Source organism: Microcaecilia unicolor, chromosome 1, assembly GCF_901765095.1.
Source record: "Microcaecilia unicolor chromosome 1, aMicUni1.1, whole genome shotgun sequence".
In the NCBI taxonomy this organism is placed as follows: domain Eukaryota; kingdom Metazoa; phylum Chordata; class Amphibia; order Gymnophiona; family Siphonopidae; genus Microcaecilia; species Microcaecilia unicolor.
The window spans coordinates 427574349-427591455 of record NC_044031.1 but is presented as its reverse complement, the minus strand read 5'-3'; the positions used below and the strand labels follow the sequence as shown (position 1 = coordinate 427591455).

At 48.7% G+C, this 17107-nt stretch overlaps 1 protein-coding gene across 1 annotated transcript in view; it reads right to left on the bottom strand.

Moving 5' to 3' along the window:
* Positions 1 to 17107, bottom strand: part of LOC115475967 (putative ribosome-binding factor A, mitochondrial) — a 38155-nt gene that overhangs the window by 2684 nt on the left and 18364 nt on the right. Inside the window, 1 exon segment of the mRNA XM_030212060.1 lies at positions 16750 to 16820. Within this exon segment, the coding sequence (XP_030067920.1) occupies positions 16750 to 16820 (71 nt within the window).

Genomic DNA, 17107 nt, shown 5'->3' with positions numbered 1-17107 from the left:
GGATTTAAGAAGCATACTCGATACAATAAGACTATTTCAGGCACAGATCCCCATAACTGGTGTGTTCAGTGCTTGAGTCCAGAGCACTGGAACATACAGTGCAGCCTCCGCATGCGAGGACCCTTAAAGCCCGCAGAGTCCAGCGTGAAAAAATTTGGTTCTGCATCGACATGAAGCATAGCAGGTGATTCGGCACTTGATACGGAACCTGCATTGACATCAACATCGACATCGTGTGCACCAACGCAACTTTGAGATGGTCTGTCAGACTCTGTCAAAAAGACAAATGGGGTTCGCACTCTCCACAAGGACAGAACACAGCAGTAACAGGGTGGAAAGGAACCAATTCCAAGTGATCCGTCACCACACTAGGATAAGATGCTCCAATGGAATTTTTTATTATTAAGACCCAACACGGCCCGTGTTTCGGCTATTACAGCCTTCTCAGGGGTCAAATCGATGAGTGCTCAGTTGTGTATCGATTGATAGTGGAGCGTTTTAAACTCTTGGTAAAGATTTGGTATAGCATGCAACAAGTACCACGAAAGGACTCTACACCCTTCGTCGGTGCTGCATGCATTGAGGGGGCCTGCAGCGTTAAAAACTTAAGATGCATCGCCACCATTCTCCCTCCAGGCACTCTGACATCCTTGATGCATGGGATGCTCTCCTTCTCTCCAACTTATTTCTCATTGAGAGCTTTCGAGGTCTTTGAGATCTCCTACGCCTGCACTGGGTATAACTCAGGCTGCGTCCACTCCACTTTCTCAGCAGGTACAGATGCCTACTCTATAGGAGGAGATCCGGGCTATGCTCAAAGAGGAGCTCTCAGGGCTACGCATAACACAGTCTATACAGGCTGAAAGGGTGCTTGCGCCAGCCTAAGCCCAGCCTGTTGATACACTGATACAGTCACGGAAGAGGTCTTGCACACTGGCTCAACACCGACTGTCGGCAGCACCACAAACCCAACCAACACATGTGTCGACACCAGCAGAGGAATTTTCTCCAACCTTGGAGACTCATCTGCCTTGACGCACTTTGACATAGAGCAGACACTCTAGCCGAATCTCTCTTCCACGCACTTCCCATTAACAGTTCTTTGAAGTGTCAGACTCAGACCTCTCCTGGGAGACAGATCAGGGCATCTCAGCTGAGGAGTTCTATGGCATCCCAACCAATCTTTCTCTGCCTCCTGAGAAACGTATATCTCCTCCAAAAGTATATACTTTCCTGGCTTTGTCCATGAGACAGTTCAAACCATACTTTTCAAATTAGAGACAGAGGAAGAACCTTGTTCAGAACTCTGAGGTTCTAGATTATGACTCTCCTCCTAGAGAAGGAATCACTGTTCCACTTCATACAATTATGAAAAATACTATCTATATATATATAAAAGGCACCACTGAAGCCTCCAGCCGGAAGTGTGAAGCGCCAGAGATATCCGGTTTCCCCATGAGTGAAGGAAAACAGCACAGCACGAAACAGTGAAGGACTCAGAGGGGGGAGGGGAGAGAGAGAGGGCAGAGGGCAGGGACACACACACTCCCACATGCACACTCTGAAGAAAACCTTGCTAGCCCCCGTTTCATTTGCATCAGAAACGGGTTTTTTTTTTACTAGTAATCAATAAACTGGGAGACGCCACTGACAGTCCAAGTAGCCCCAAAGAAAACTGCTTTACAAGAAACTTCTGAACTGTCGTAAATATCTGGCAAGGCAAGCCTTTGATGCCTTTTCATGCATTTCTACCTTAGGAGTAGCAATGTAGTATCTTTCCTGGCTCAGGGTCTCAGACCTTGAATCTGCTGTCCAGGAGCGTCTAGCAGATATCCCTTGTCATGGAGAAAACTTATTCAGTGACAAAGCTGAGGAAGTGGCCAACCTAATTAAAAAATATATACTATAAAATTCTATCCAGGCCACAAACTTCTGCTACTTCTAGAAGATTTGCAGGAGGTTTTTGATGTTTCAATTACTATGTCAAAGCATCATTACTACTCCTCCTCCTCCTCCTCAAAGGACTACACTCCAAAGCTCACGTCCAAGACAGCAACAGGGTCAAAAACCTCGGACTCCTTCTCAATCTAAACAGCCCAGTTTTGGACTCCTTGCCAAGTGACCTACCGATAAGGAGGAAGACTCATCCTATTCCAAAAGAGGTGACCTCTCATAACCTCCAATCGTTGGGTGCTACACCATACAGAACGGTTACATTCTGCACTGAGAAAAAAGATCTCCTGACCAGCCACCATAAGAGTTTCATTTCAACTGCTTCCAAATGACACTACTCTGAGAGGAGCTCTCTGCCCTCCTCAGGCAGGATGCAATAGAACTAGTTCCTCCGCTGGAGAGGGATTGAGGGCTCTATTCCAGATACTTCCTCATAACAAAACGATAGGGGGGGGGGGGGGGGGGAGTACGACCAATTCTTGATCTACAAGACAAGTTTCTATTCAAAGAAAAATTTTCCATGGTTTCCCTGGGATCACTACTTCCCATGATACAACTCAATGACTGGCTCTGCTCTCTAGATCTCAAGGAGGCATATAAGCACATCCCTATTCTTCCTGTGCACAGAAAATTCCTCCACTTCCACTGTGAAGCTCTGCATTATCAATACAAGATAGCGAATGCTACATACCTGTAGAAGGTATTCTCCGAGGACAGCAGGCTGATTGTTCTCACTGATGGGTTGACGTCCTCGGCAGCCCTCTCCATCGGAAAGTTTACTAGCAAAGACCTTTGCTAGTCCTCGCGCGCCCATGCGCACCGCGCATGCGCGGCCGTCTTCCCGCCCGAAACCGGCTCGAGCCGGCCAGTCCAGTATGTAGCAAGACAATACACTTCAAGGGAAGACTCAACTCCAAAGGGGAGGCGGGCGGGTTTGTGAGAACAATCAGCCTGCTGTCCTCGGAGAATACCTTCTACAGGTATGTAGCATTCGCTTTCTCCGAGGACAAGCAGGCTGCTTGTTCTCACTGATGGGGTATCCCTAGCCCCCAGGCTCACTCAAAACAACAACCATGGTCAATTGGGCCTCGCAACGGCGAGGACATAACTGAGATTGACCTAAAAAATTTACCAACTAACTGAGAGTGCAGCCTGGAACAGAACAAACAGGGCCCTCGGGGGGTGGAGTTGGATCCTAAAGCCCAAACAGGTTCTGAAGAACTGACTGCCCGAACCGACTGTCGCGTCGGGTATCCTGCTGCAGGCAGTAATGAGATGTGAATGTGTGGACAGATGACCACGTCGCAGCTTTGCAAATTTCTTCAATAGAGGCTGACTTCAAGTGGGCTACCGACGCAGCCATGGCTCTAACATTATGAGCCGTGACATGACCCTCAAGAGCCAGCCCCGCCTGGGCGTAAGTGAAGGAAATGCAATCTGCTAGCCAATTGGATATGGTGCGTTTCCCTACAGCCACTCCCCTCCTATTGGGATCAAAAGAAACAAACAATTGGGCGGACTGTCTGTGGGGCTGTGTCCGCTCCAGGTAGAAGGCCAATGCTCTCTTGCAGTCCAATGTGTGCAGCTGACGTTCAGCAGGGCAGGAATGAGGACGGGGAAAGAATGTTGGCAAGACAATTGACTGGTTCAGATGGAACTCCGACACAACCTTTGGCAAGAACTTAGGGTGAGTGCGGAGGACTACTCTGTTATGATGAAATTTGGTGTAAGGGGCCTGGGCTACCAGGGCCTGAAGCTCACTGACTCTACGAGCTGAAGTAACTGCCACCAAGAAAATGACCTTCCAAGTCAAGAACTTCAGATGGCAGGAATTCAGTGGCTCGAAAGGAGGTTTCATCAGCTGGGTGAGAACGACATTGAGATCCCATGACACTGTAGGAGGCTTGACAGGGGGCTTTGACAAAAGCAAGCCTCTCATGAAGCGAACAACTAAAGGCTGTCCTGAGATCGGCTTACCTTCCACATGGTAATGGTAAGCACTGATTGCACTAAGGTGAACCCTTACAGAGTTGGTCTTGAGACCAGACTCAGACAAGTGCAGAAGGTATTCAAGCAGGGTCTGTGTAGGACAAGAGCGAGGATCTAGGGCCTTGCTGTCACACCAGACGGCAAACCTCCTCCAATGGAAGAAGTAACTTCTCTTAGTGGAATCTTTCCTGGAAGCAAGCAAGATGCGGGAGACACCCTCTGACAGACCCAAAGAGGCAAAGTCTACGTCCTCAACATCCAGGCCTTAAGAGCCAGCGACTGGAGGCTGGGATGCAGAAGCGCCCCTTCGTCCTGTGTGATGAGGGTCGGAAAACACTCCAATCTCCACGGTTCTTCGGAGGACAACTCCAGAAGAAGAGGGAACCAGATCTGACGCGGCCAAAAAGGAGCAATCAGAATCATGGTGCCTCGGTCTTGCTTGAGTTTCAACAAAGTCTTCCCCACCAGAGGTATGGGAGGATAAGCATACAGCAGACCCTCCCCCCAGTCCAGGAGGAAGGCATCCGATGCCAGTCTGCCGTGGGCCTGAAGCCTGGAACAGAACTGAGGGACTTTGTGGTTCACTCGAGATGCGAAGAGATCTACCAAGGGGGTGCCCCACACCTGGAAGATCTGTCGTACCACACGGGAATTGAGCGACCACTCGTGAGGTTGCATAATCCTGCTCAACCTGTCGGCCAGACTGTTGTTTACGCCTGCCAGATATGTGGCTTGGAGCACCATGTCGTGACGGCGAGCCCAGAGCCACATGCTGACGGCTTCCTGACACAGGGGGCGAGATCCGGTGCCCCCCTGCTTGTTGACATAGTACATGGCAACCTGGTTGTCTGTCTGAATTTGGATAATTTGGTGGGACAGCCGATCTCTGAAAGCCTTCAGAGCGTTCCAGATCGCTCGTAACTCCAGAAGATTGATCTGCAGATCGCGTTCCTGGAGGGACCAGCTTCCTTGGGTGTGAAGCCCATCGACATGAGCTCCCCATCCCAGGAGGGACGCATCCGTGGTCAGCACCTTTTGTGGCTGAGGAATTTGGAAGGGACGTCCCAGAGTCAAATTGGAGCAAATCGTCCACCAATATAGGGATGTGAGAAAACTCGTGGACAGGTGGATCACGTCCTCTAGACCCCCAGCGGCCTGATACCACTGGGAGGCTAGGGTCCATTGAGCAGATCTCATGTGAAGGCGGGCCATGGGAGTCACATGAACTGTGGAGGCCATGTGGCCCAGCAATCTCAACATCTGCCGAGCTGTGATCTGCTGGGACGCTCGCACCCGCGAGACGAGGGACAACAAGTTGTTGGCTCTCGTCTCTGGGAGATAGGCGCGAGCCGTCCGAGAATCCAGCAGAGCCCCTATGAATTCGAGTCTCTGCATTGGGAGAAGATGGGACTTTGGATAATTTATCACAAACCCCAGTAGCTCCAGTAGGCGAATAGTCATCTGCATGGACTGCAGGGCTCCTGCCTCGGATGTGTTCTTCACCAGCCAATCGTCGAGATATGGGAACACATGCACCCCCAGCCTGCGGAGTGCCGCTGCTACCACAGCTAGGCACTTTGTGAACACCCTGGGCGCAGAGGCGAGCCCAAAGGGTAGCACACAGTACTGGAAGTGGCGTGTGCCCAGCTGAAATCGCAGATACTGTCTGTGAGCTGGCAGTATCGGGATGTGAGTGTAGGCATCCTTCAAGTCCAGAGAGCATAGCCAATCGTTTTGCTGAATCATGGGGAGGAGGGTGCCCAGGGAAAGCATCCTGAACTTTTCTTTTACGAGATATTTGTTCAGGGCCCTTAGGTCTAGGATGGGACGCATCCCCCCTGTTTTCTTTTCCACAAGGAAGTACCTGGAATAGAATCCCAGCCCTTCCTGCCCGGATGGCACGGGCTCGACCGCATTGGCGCTGAGAAGGGCGGAGAGTTCCTCTGCAAGTACCTGCTTGTGCTGGAAGCTGTAAGACTGAGCTCCCGGTGGACAATTTGGAGGTTTTGAGGCCAAATTGAGGGTGTATCCTTGCCGGACTATTTGCAGAACCCACTGATCGGAGGTTATGAGAGGCCACCTTTGGTGAAAAGCTATCAACCTCCCCCCGACCGGCAGGTCGCCCGGCACTGACACTGGGATGTCGGCTATGCTCTGCTGGAGCCAGTCAAAAGCTCGCCCCTTGCTTTTGCTGGGGAGCCGCGGGGCCTTGCTGAGGCGCACGCTGCTGACGAGAGCGAGCGCGCTGGGGCTTAGCCTGGGCCGCAGGCTGTCGGGAAGGAGGATTGTACCTATGCTTACCAGAAGCATAGGGACCAGTCTTCCTTCCCCCGAAAAATCTTCTACCTGTAGAGGTAGAGGCTGAAGGCTGCCGGCGGGAGAACTTGTCGAATGCGGTGTCCCGCTGGTGGAGAGACTCTACCACCTGCTCAACTTTTTCCCCAAAAATGTTGTCCGCACGGCGAGTCCGCAATCCGCTGCTGGATTCTATTCTCCAGGTCAGCGGCACGCAGCCATGAGAGCCTGCGCATCACCACACCTTGAGCAGCGGCCCTGGACGCAACATCAAAAGTGTCATAAACTCCTCTGGCCAGGAATTTTCTGCACGCCTTCAGCTGCCTGACCACCTCCTGAAAAGGCTTGGCTTGCTCAGGGGGAAGAGCATCAACCAAGCCCGCCAACTGCCGCACATTGTTCCGCATGTGTATGCTCGTGTAGAGCTGGTAAGACTGGATCTTGGCCACGAGCATAGAAGAATGGTAGGCCTTCCTCCCAAAGGAGTCTAAGGTTCTAGGGTCTTTGCCCGGGGGCGCCGAAGCATGCTCCCTAGAACTCTTAGCCTTCTTTAGGGCCAAATCCACAACTCCAGAGTCATGAGGCAACTGAGTGCGCATCAGCTCTGGGTCCCCATGGATCCGGTACTGGGACTCGATCTTCTTGGGAATGTGGGGATTACTTAATGGCTTGGTCCAGTTCGCAAGCAATGTCTTTTTCAGGACATGGTGCAAGGGAACAGTGGACGCTTCCTTAGGTGGAGAAGGATAGTCCAGGAGCTCAAACATTTCAGCCCTGGGCTCGTCCTCCACAACCACCGGGAAGGGGATGGCCGTAGACATCTCCCGGACAAAGGAAGCGAAAGACAGACTCTCAGGAGGAGAAAGCTGCCTTTCAGGAGAGGGAGTGGGATCAGAAGGAAGACCCTCAGACTCCTCGTCAGAGAAATATCTGGGGTCTTCTTCGTCCTCCCACGAGGCCTCACCCTCGGTGTCAGACACAAGTTCACAGACCTGTGTCTGCAACCTCGCCCGGCTCGACTCCGTGGAGCCACGTCCACGATGGGGGCGTCGAGAGGTAGACTCCCTCGCCCGCATCGGCGAAGCTCCCTCCGCCGACGTAGTCGGGGAGCCTTCCTGGGAGGTGGCCGCGGTCGGCACCGCACGCGGTACCGACGTCGGGGACCTCAACCTGGGCGATGGACCAGCCGGCGCCACGCTCGACGGTACCGGAGGCGCAAGCACCGCCGGTACCGGAGGGGTAGGGCGCAACAGCTCTCCCAGAATCTCTGGGAGAACGGCCCGGAGGCTCTCGTTCAGAGTGGCTGCAGAAAAAGGCTGAGAGGTCGATGCAGGCGTCGACGTCAGAACCTGTTCCGGGCGAGGAGGCTGTTCCGGGCTGTCCAGAGTGGAGCGCATCGACACCTCCTGAACAGAGGGTGAGCGGTCCTCTCGGTGCCGATGCCTGCTGGGTGCCGAATCCCTCGGCGACCCAGAGCTCTCGGTGCCGACACAAGGAGGAGACCGGTGTCGATGCTTCTTCGCCTTCTTCCGAAGCATGTCACCGGAGCTCCCCGGCACCGACGAGGAGGACGTAGAATCCATCCGTCGCTTCCTCGGGGCCGAGACCGAAGAGGGTCGATCCCGGGGGGGCTGTACCGCAGGAGCCCTCAGGGTAGGAGGAGACCCACCCGAAGGCTCACCACCACCAGCAGGGGAATGGACAGCCCTCACCTGCACTCCTGACGATGCACCTCCGTCCGATGACATCAGCAGACGAAGTCTCGGTACCACCGACGTCGATGCAGTCGCCCGATGCCTCGGCGCCGATGCAGAGGTCCGATGCCTCGATGCAGTCGATGGAGCGGCAGCCAAGGAAGATGGTCCGGACGCTGACGACGTCGATGCACTCGATGCCTCCGGTGCCGATGTCGACGGAGAGCCCGAGAACAAAACGTTCCACTGGGCTAATCTCGCTACCTGAGTCCGCCTTTGTAACAGGGAACACAGACTGCAGTTCTGAGGGCGGTGCTGGGCCCCTAGACACTGAAGACACGCAGAGTGCCTATCAGTGAGCGAGATTACCCGGGCGCACTGGGTGCACTTCTTGAAGCCGCTGGAAGGCTTCGATGTCATGGGCGGAAAAATCACGCCGGCGAAATCAAAGGCCGAAATGGCGAAAATTGAAGCACCAAAATTGAAAGGGAGAAAAAATCTCGACCGAGGCCAAACTAGGCCTACCCCGACAACGAAAGAAAACTTACGGGGCAAAAGTTGAGAAAATTACGGGAAGGGCAGAAACCCCGAAAGGGTCTTCCTGAACACTTCCGGAGCGCTTCCCGAACTTTTTAAAAGAAAAACAAGGAAAAAACACGTCGAAAAGGACGCGCGAGGTCGACTCTCTGGGGCACGAACGGCGTAACACGACCGTACCGAGCGCGGACGAAAGAAGACTGGCCGGCTCGAGCCGGTTTCGGGCGGGAAGACGGCCGCGCATGCGCGGTGCGCATGGGCGCGCGAGGACTAGCAAAGGTCTTTGCTAGTAAACTTTCCGATGGAGGGGGCTGCCGAGGACGTCAACCCATCAGTGAGAACAAGCAGCCTGCTTGTCCTCGGAGAACTTACTGTTTGGCTTGACTTCAGTGCCTCGCGTCTTGATGGTAGCTACAATTCTTCACAAGTGGCGCATACACATCTTCACCTACCTAGATGACTAGTTAATCAAGGTAGCCTCCAGGGAGCTGGCGCACACCTCCATTCTAGCCACCATCAGGCTCCTAGAACTCCTGAGGTTTGTGATCAATTACTCCAAATTACATCTTCAACCGTTTCAGACCTTAAGAGTTCATAGGGGCTCTCCTAGATACTATTCGACCGAGAGCAAACAACATTCTACATCTCTTGCTCAGGTATCTGCTTGTCAGATGCTCCGCCTACTCGGTCACATGGCCTCAATGGTCCACGTAACACCGTTGGCTCAGCTCCACTTCCAAATTCCTCAGTGGACGTTCTCCTCTCAGTAGTCCCAAGCTACGGGATTATTCTTGGCCCATATTTAAGTCACTCCAGTATTATGCAACTCTCTATGGTGGTGGATGGTATCCCAGAATCTCACCTGGGGACTTCCGTTTCAGCCCCCTCCATATCACTAGGTCCTCACCACGGATACCTCCATGGTAGGTTGGGGTGCTCACCTTGACGGTCTCCATATACAGGTTTCTTTGTCCCCATGGGAGAAAAAAAACACCATAATCAACCTCCTGGAATTGCGAGCGGTCTAGAACACCCTCAAAACCTTTCAAGACTGCATCCTCGATCAGGTAAAACTTGTTCGCATGGACAACCAAGTTGCGATGTATTACCTGAACAAACGAGGAGGAACAGGTTCTTACCACCTCTGTCAACAATCCAGATATGAACTTGCGCAGCTTCTCAAAACATTTCTAACAGCTATTTACCTAGTCGGTAAACAGAATACTGTAGCAGACAGTATTTAAACCTCACGAATGGTCTAGCAGCATCTCTGTGGTTTGTCAGATATTCCATCGATGGGGGTCCCTAGTGACAGAATTGTTTGCTTCTCCGCTTTTTGTTCCAGGGTATACGCTCCCAACCCTACAGCTCCAGAGCCTTCTTGCTCCACTGGGGAGCAGACCTATATGCCTTTTCCCCACTACCTCTCATACGGAAAAGTTTTCACAAACTGTGTCGCGACCAAGGGACCAAGATTCTAATTGCTCCCTACTGGCTGTGTCAAATCTGTTTCCCTCTTCTCCTAGAATTATCGTCCAAGGAATCAATGAGGTTAGATCCTTTTCCAACCCTAACAACACAGAATGAAGGGTCCCTCCTCCATACAGACCCTCGCTCTCTAGCCCCAATGGCCTGGTTTCTGACAACAGAAATTTACATTCCTTAAACCTTCCTGAAAGAGTCTCTAGAATATTCATAGACTCTAGGAAACCTTCTACACAGAAATATTACTGTTTAAAGTGGAAAAGATTTTCCTTCTGGTGTGCAGCCAAAGCATTAGACCCTGCTAGGAGCTTTCTAATTACCCTTATAGAGTACCTTCTCCATCTTTTGGATTCTGGTCTCAAAACTAACTCAGAGTACATTTGATTGCCATTAGTATGTTTCTCCTCAAGGTGGATAATAAACCAGTTTCTGTTCATCCCGCGATACTAAGGTTCATGAAAGAAAGTTGGTATGAAATAAACCTATCAAACCATAGCCTGTGGTTTAGGATCTCTATGTCATCATCACAGCTCTCATGAAACCTACATAAGTACATAAGTACATAAGTAGTGCCATACTGGGAAAGACCAAAGGTCCATCTAGCCCAGCATCCTGTCACCGACAGTGGCCAATCCAGGTCAAGGGCACCTGGCACGCTCCCCAAACGTAAAAACATTCCAGACAAGTTATACCTAAAAATGCGGAATTTTTCCAAGTCCATTTAATAGCGGTCTATGGACTTGTCCTCCTTTTGAACCACTACATTCCTGTTCTCTAAAATTCCTCACATATAAGGTAGTGTTCTTAATAGCTCTTACTGCTGCCAGAAGCGAAAGTTAACTTTGAGCCCTAGTGGCAGATCCACCTTACACCAGGTTCTACCATGACAGGATTGTACTCCAAACCCACCCCAAATTTCTTCCTAAAGTGATATTGGACTTCTACCTTAATCAGTCCTTTGTATTACCTGTCTTCTTCCCTAACCCACACCTATATTGGAGAAGCAGCACTGCATACCTTAGACTGCAAGCTTAAGTACATAAGTATTGCCATACTGGGACAGACCAAAGGTCCATCAAGCCCAGCATCCTGTTTCCAACAGTGGCCAATCCAGGTCACAAATACCTGGCAAGATCCCAAAAAAGTACAAAACATTCTATACTGCTTATCCCAGAAATAGTGGATTTTCCCCAAGTCCAATTTAATAATGGTCTATGGACTTTTCCTTTAGGAAGCCGTCCAAACCTTTTAAAAACTCTGCTAAGCTAACCGCCTTTACCACATTCTCTGGCAACGAATTCCAGAGTTTAATTACACATTGAGTGAAGAAAACTTTTCTCCGATTAGTTTTAAAATTTACTACTTTGTAGCTTCATTGCATGCCCCCTAGCCCTAGTATTTTTGGAAAGCATACACAGACGCTTTACGTCTACCCATTCAATTCCACTCATTATTTTATAGACCTCTATCATATCTCCCCTTTTCTCCAAGCTGAAGAGCCCCAGCCGTTTTAGCCTTTCCTCATAGGGAAGTTGTCCCATCCCCTTTATCATTTTCATCGCCCTTCTCTGCACCTTTTCTAATTCCACTATATCTTTTATGAGATGCGGCGACCAGAACTGAACACAATATTCGAGGTGCGGTCGCACCATGGAGCGATACAAAGGCATTATAACGTCCTCATTTTTGTTTTCCATTCCTTTCCTAATAATACCTAACATTCTATTTGCTTTCTTAGCCGCAGCAGCACACTGAGCAGAAGGTTTCAACGTATCATCAACGACGACATCTAGATCCCTTTCTTGGTCTGTGACTCCTAACGTGGAACCCTGCATGATGTAGCTATAATTCGGGTTCCTCTTTCCCACATGCATCACTTTGCACGTCCTCACATTAAACGTCATCTGCCATTTAGACGCCCAATCTCCAATCTCCCAGTCTCGTAAGGTCCTCTTGTAATTTTTCACAATCCTCCTGTGATTTAACGACTTTGAATAACTTTGTATCATCAGCAAATTTAATTACCTCGCTAGTTACTCCCATCTCCAGGTCATTTATAACTATGTTAAAAAGCAGCAGTCCCAGCACAGACCCCAGGGGAACCTCACTAACTACCCTTCTCCATTGAGAATACTGACCATTTAACCATATTCTGTTTTCTAACTTTTTTAACCAGTTTTTAACCCACAATAAAACACTACCTCCTATCCCATGACTCTCCAATTTCCTCTGAAGTCTTTCATGAGATACTTTGTCAAACGCCTTCTGAAAATCCAGACACACAATATCAACCGGCTCACCTTTATCCACGTTTGTTCATCCCTTCAAAGAAATATAGTAGATTGGTGAGGCAAGATTTCCCTTCACTAAATCCATGTTGACTTTGTCTCATTAATACATGCTTTTGAATATGCTCTGTAATTTTGTTCTTTATAATAGTCTCTACCATTTTGCCCAGCACTGACATCAGACTCACTGGTCTATAATTTCCCGGATCTCCTCTGGAACCTTTTTAAAAAATTGGCGTTACATTGGCCACCCTCCAATCTTCTGGTACCATGCTCATTTTTAAGGATAAATTACATATTACTAACAATAATTCCGTAAGTTCATTCTTCAGTTTTATAAGTACTCTGGGATGAATACCATCCGGTGCAGGAGATTTGCTACTCTACAATTTGTAGAACTGCCCCATTACATCCTCCAGGTTTATAGAGAATTCATTCAGTTTCTCCGACTCGTGAGCTTCAAATACCATTTCTGGCACCAGTATCTCTCCCAAATCTTCCTCGGTGAACACCAAAGCAAAGAATTCATTTAATCTCTCAGCTATAGCTTTGTCATCCCTGATAGCCCCTTTTACCCCTTGGTTATCTAGCGGTCCAACTGATTCTTTTGCCGGCTTCCTGTTTTTAATATACCTAAAAAAAAGTTTTACTATGTGTTTTTGCCTCCAATGCAATCTTTTTTTCAAAGTACCTCTTAGCCTTCCTTATCAGCGCTTTGCATCTGACTTGACATTCCTTATGCAGTTTCTTGTTATTTTCAGTCGGTTCTTTCTTCCTTCCATTTTCTGAAAGATTTTCTTTTAGCTCTAATAGTTTCCTTCACCTCACTTCTTAACCATTCCGGCTGTCGTTTGGTCTTCCGTCCTCCTTTTTTAATATGCGGAATATATTTGGCCTGGGCTTCCAGGATGGTGTTTTTGAACAGCACCCACGCTTGATGTAAATGTTTGACCCTCGCAGCCGCTCCTCTATGTTTTTTTTTTTATCGTTCTTCTCATTTTATCATAGTCTCCTTTTTTAAAGTTAAACGCCAACGTATTTGATTTCCTATCCTGCTTATAATCGAACGAGAAAAACGCCCAAGTTCCGACCTAAATCGGGAGATGGACGTTTATCTCACAAAAACGAATAACGCAGTATAATCGAAAGCCGAACTTGGACGTTTTCAACTGCACTCCATCGCGGAAGCGTACAAAGTTGACGGGGGAGTGTCGGAGGTGTGGTGAAGGCGGGACTGGAGCATGGTTATCACCCGAACAGAGATGGGTGCCTTTCGCCGATAATGGAAAAAAAGTATGCGTTTGTAGCTAGAATTTAGGGCACTTTTCTTGGACCCTGTTTTTTCACGAATAAGGCCCCAAAAAGTGCCTTAAATGACCAGATTACCACCGGAGAGAATCGGGGATGACCTCCCCTGACTCCCCCAGTGGTCACTAACCCCCTCCCCACCACAAAAAATGATGTTTCACAACTTTTTATTTTCACCCTCAAATGTCATACCCACCTCCCTGGCAGCAGTATGCAGGTCCGTGGAGCAGTTGTTAGGGGGTGCAGTGGACTTCAGGCAGGTGAACCCAGGCCCACCCACCCCCTACCTGTTACAACTGTGCTGCTTAATGCTTAGTCATCCAACCCCCCAAACCCACTGTACCCACATGTAGGTGCCCCCCTTCACCCCTTAGGGCTATAGTAATGGTGTAGACTTCTGGGCAGTGGGTTTTGAGGGGGATTTGGGGGGCTCAACACACAAGGGAAGGGTGCTATGCACCTGGGAGCGCTTTAACTTTTTTTTTTTTTTTTTTTAAAGTGCCCCCTAGGGTGGCCGGTTGGTGTCCTGACATGTGAGGGGGACCAGTGCACTACGAATCCTGGCCCCTCCCACGAACAAATGCCTTGGATTTATTCGTTTTTGAGCTAGGCGCTTTCATTTTCCATTATCGCTGAAAAACAAAAACGCCCAGCTCACAAATTGTTGAATACAACATGGACGTCTATTTTTTTGCAAAAATACGGTTCGGTCCGCCCCTTCACGGACCCGTTCTCGGAGATAAACGCCCATGGAGATAGACGTTTTCGTTCGATTATGCCCCTCCACATATACTTACTTCAAAGCTAATATCAAATCCGATCATATTATGATCACTGTTATCAAGCAGTCCCAGCACCATTACCTCCCACACCAGATCATGCGCTCCACTAAGGACTAGGTCTACAATTTTTCCTTCTCTCTTTGGCTCCTGTACTAGCTGCTCCATAAAGCAGTCATGATTTTGTCAAGGAGTTTTACCACCCTAGCGTGCCCTGTTACATTTATCCAGTCAATATCGAGGTAATTGAAATCACCCATCATTGTGTTGCCCAGTTTGTTTGCGTCCCTAATTTACTTTAACATTTCTGCATCCATCTGTTCATCCTGGCCAAGTGGACGGTAGTACCCTATCACTATCCTTTTCCCCTTTAAAGACACATGGAATTTCAATCCATCGGGATTCCAAGATGTGTTTTGTTTCCTACAGAATTTTCAATCTATTTGAGTCAAGGCTCTCGTTAATATACAATGCTACTCCTCCACCAATTCGATCCACCCTATCACTACGATATAATTTGTACCCCGGTATGACAGTGTCCCACTGGTTATCCTCCTTCCACCAGGTCTCAGAGATGCCCACTGTATCTAATTTTTAATTCAGTGCAATATGTTCTAATTCTCCCATCTTATTTCTTAGGCTCCTAGCATTCACATATAGACATTTCAAACTATGTTTGTTGTTCCTATTTACATCATGCTCAGTACTTGACAGTATTAATTTGCAATCTTTTGTCTGATTTTTATTTTTATTTAAGGACACCTGATCTACTATGGTCTCTTTTGCAACCTCACTGCAGGTCTTTTTCTGCTGTCATCTACTATGTTACTATATGTTACTATCAGGATATTCTAGCATATTATCTGGAACATACTGTTACGTTCCTCACCTGATTCCAGGCCTGCGCGTCTGATTCGCCAGTGAGGTGCGGTCCAGCAGAGCTAGCCGGCTTTTTGATGTTTCTCCAGGATGGGTCGGTTTCAGTTTCCCAAGTCTGGCAGCCGTCATCTGGCTTAGAGCATGGGCAGCGGCCATCTTGGCTAGCTCAGGAGGGGCGGCCATCTTGTATAAACGAGATCAGGAAGGAACTCCATATTTGGTCTTGGGAGGATCTCCTATGGGGGCAGCCATGTTGGCTTCACCTGAGTTTGGTTTGCTCAGATTTCTTCCCTATTTAAAGCACTGCCTCCAGGCCTTCATTGCTTCGGCCTCATTTGTTCTGAGGAGTTGCTGTCGGAGTGTTGTTCACCGACTTCCTTCTATTCCTGTTTTTCCTGTGTATCAGACCTTGGCTAGTTATCTCGGATTTCGCTTGTTTGCTGCCTGCCTGGACTCTGGACTGATTTGACTATTTCTTTGCCTGTTGGAGTACTGATTCTGGACTGTGTCTGTTTCCTGCTATCCTGGTCAGCGGCTGTGCAACCCCGCCAGTTCCTGAAGTCCTGGTGGCCGCCTGCAGCTGGGGGCTCAACTCCCTGTGAACGGTGGTCGCTTCCCAGGTGAAGCTAGGGGTTGTCTGGCTGCCTGACCGAGTGCGGTGTCACTCCATTTCTGCCGTGCTCAGTCGGGGCACAGGAGCTCACCACTACCAGGTCATAACACATACAAAATGTAATAGGACGCTGTGGCGAAACAGAGGGTTTTCAAGCCTGTGAACTGTAATAATATTTTCATGCAGTGTATTTCTCTTGTTCGGTCAGCAGGTGGTGCTTGTTCTGCGTTTTAAAGCTGTTGCAGAGAAAGCTGTTTTCTTTTCAGTTTAGCGCTTTGGAAAGCAACCTGCAGTGCCATTGGACACAAGCACTTATCTTAAAGGGTTAGGTGGTCTGTAGGATCCAGGAACTGAGCCCAACTGTTGCTTCTCAGATGGTATGCAGTGCCCTCGGCCCAACGCTGGCCAACATTTCGCTTTGCTGCATCAGGGTCCCAAATGGCAAGAAATCTTAGGCTTCATCACAGTTTTCTGCACATATCCCCGGGGATGCAGCGAAGCGAAATGCTGGAAACCGTTGACAGCCTAGTCTTGCCTAATGGTTGAACTAGCCCTGCCCACTTCCACAAGCAAAATGCAATCTTACCCATGGAAAGATCTTTTAATACTGCTCACACCAAGCCCAACATGAAGTTCATAGTCTACAATTATTACTGCACAAAGCATACTCATGGAAATAAAAAAAAAAAAAAGAGAAAATGAAATCAGAGAGAGATGGCTAGCATGTTCTGGATGTTCCTCCTTGGTAGCTGTACATGGACTTCTCCTGGTGGTGGTTGACAGGATTATTCTTGATAAGATTGTTAACCCAGAAATCCACAGGTAAACCAATATTTGTGGTTCTTCCACATTTAGGAACAATATATGTAATACAAATAAATAAATAAATACACCCCCACACACAAAAAACCCCACCACTTAACACTAACCTGACATCATTATGAACGTGGTCATCATCATCATCTGGTCCGAAGTCAGCAATTTCTAATAATTTTTCAACCTGTTAATATATGAATCTAGTATGAGCTCTCCAGCCATTCCAGCAGTGTACTCCCACACATTCTTAGTTCTAGAAACATACAGCTATCTCCTCAGCAAGTTCACTGGACAACAGAAATCATGTAAGAAAATCCTTTTTACAATAATATATTAAATTTCCCTGTCATAAGCTTAAAGTTATGACAGCAATCAGGGTAACCCAGTATATATTTCTTCATTTTATTGCAGGTTTATTTGCCTTCTCAGTGCAGACTATAATAAATTGGGGGAAGTGTTTCCAATGTCCGG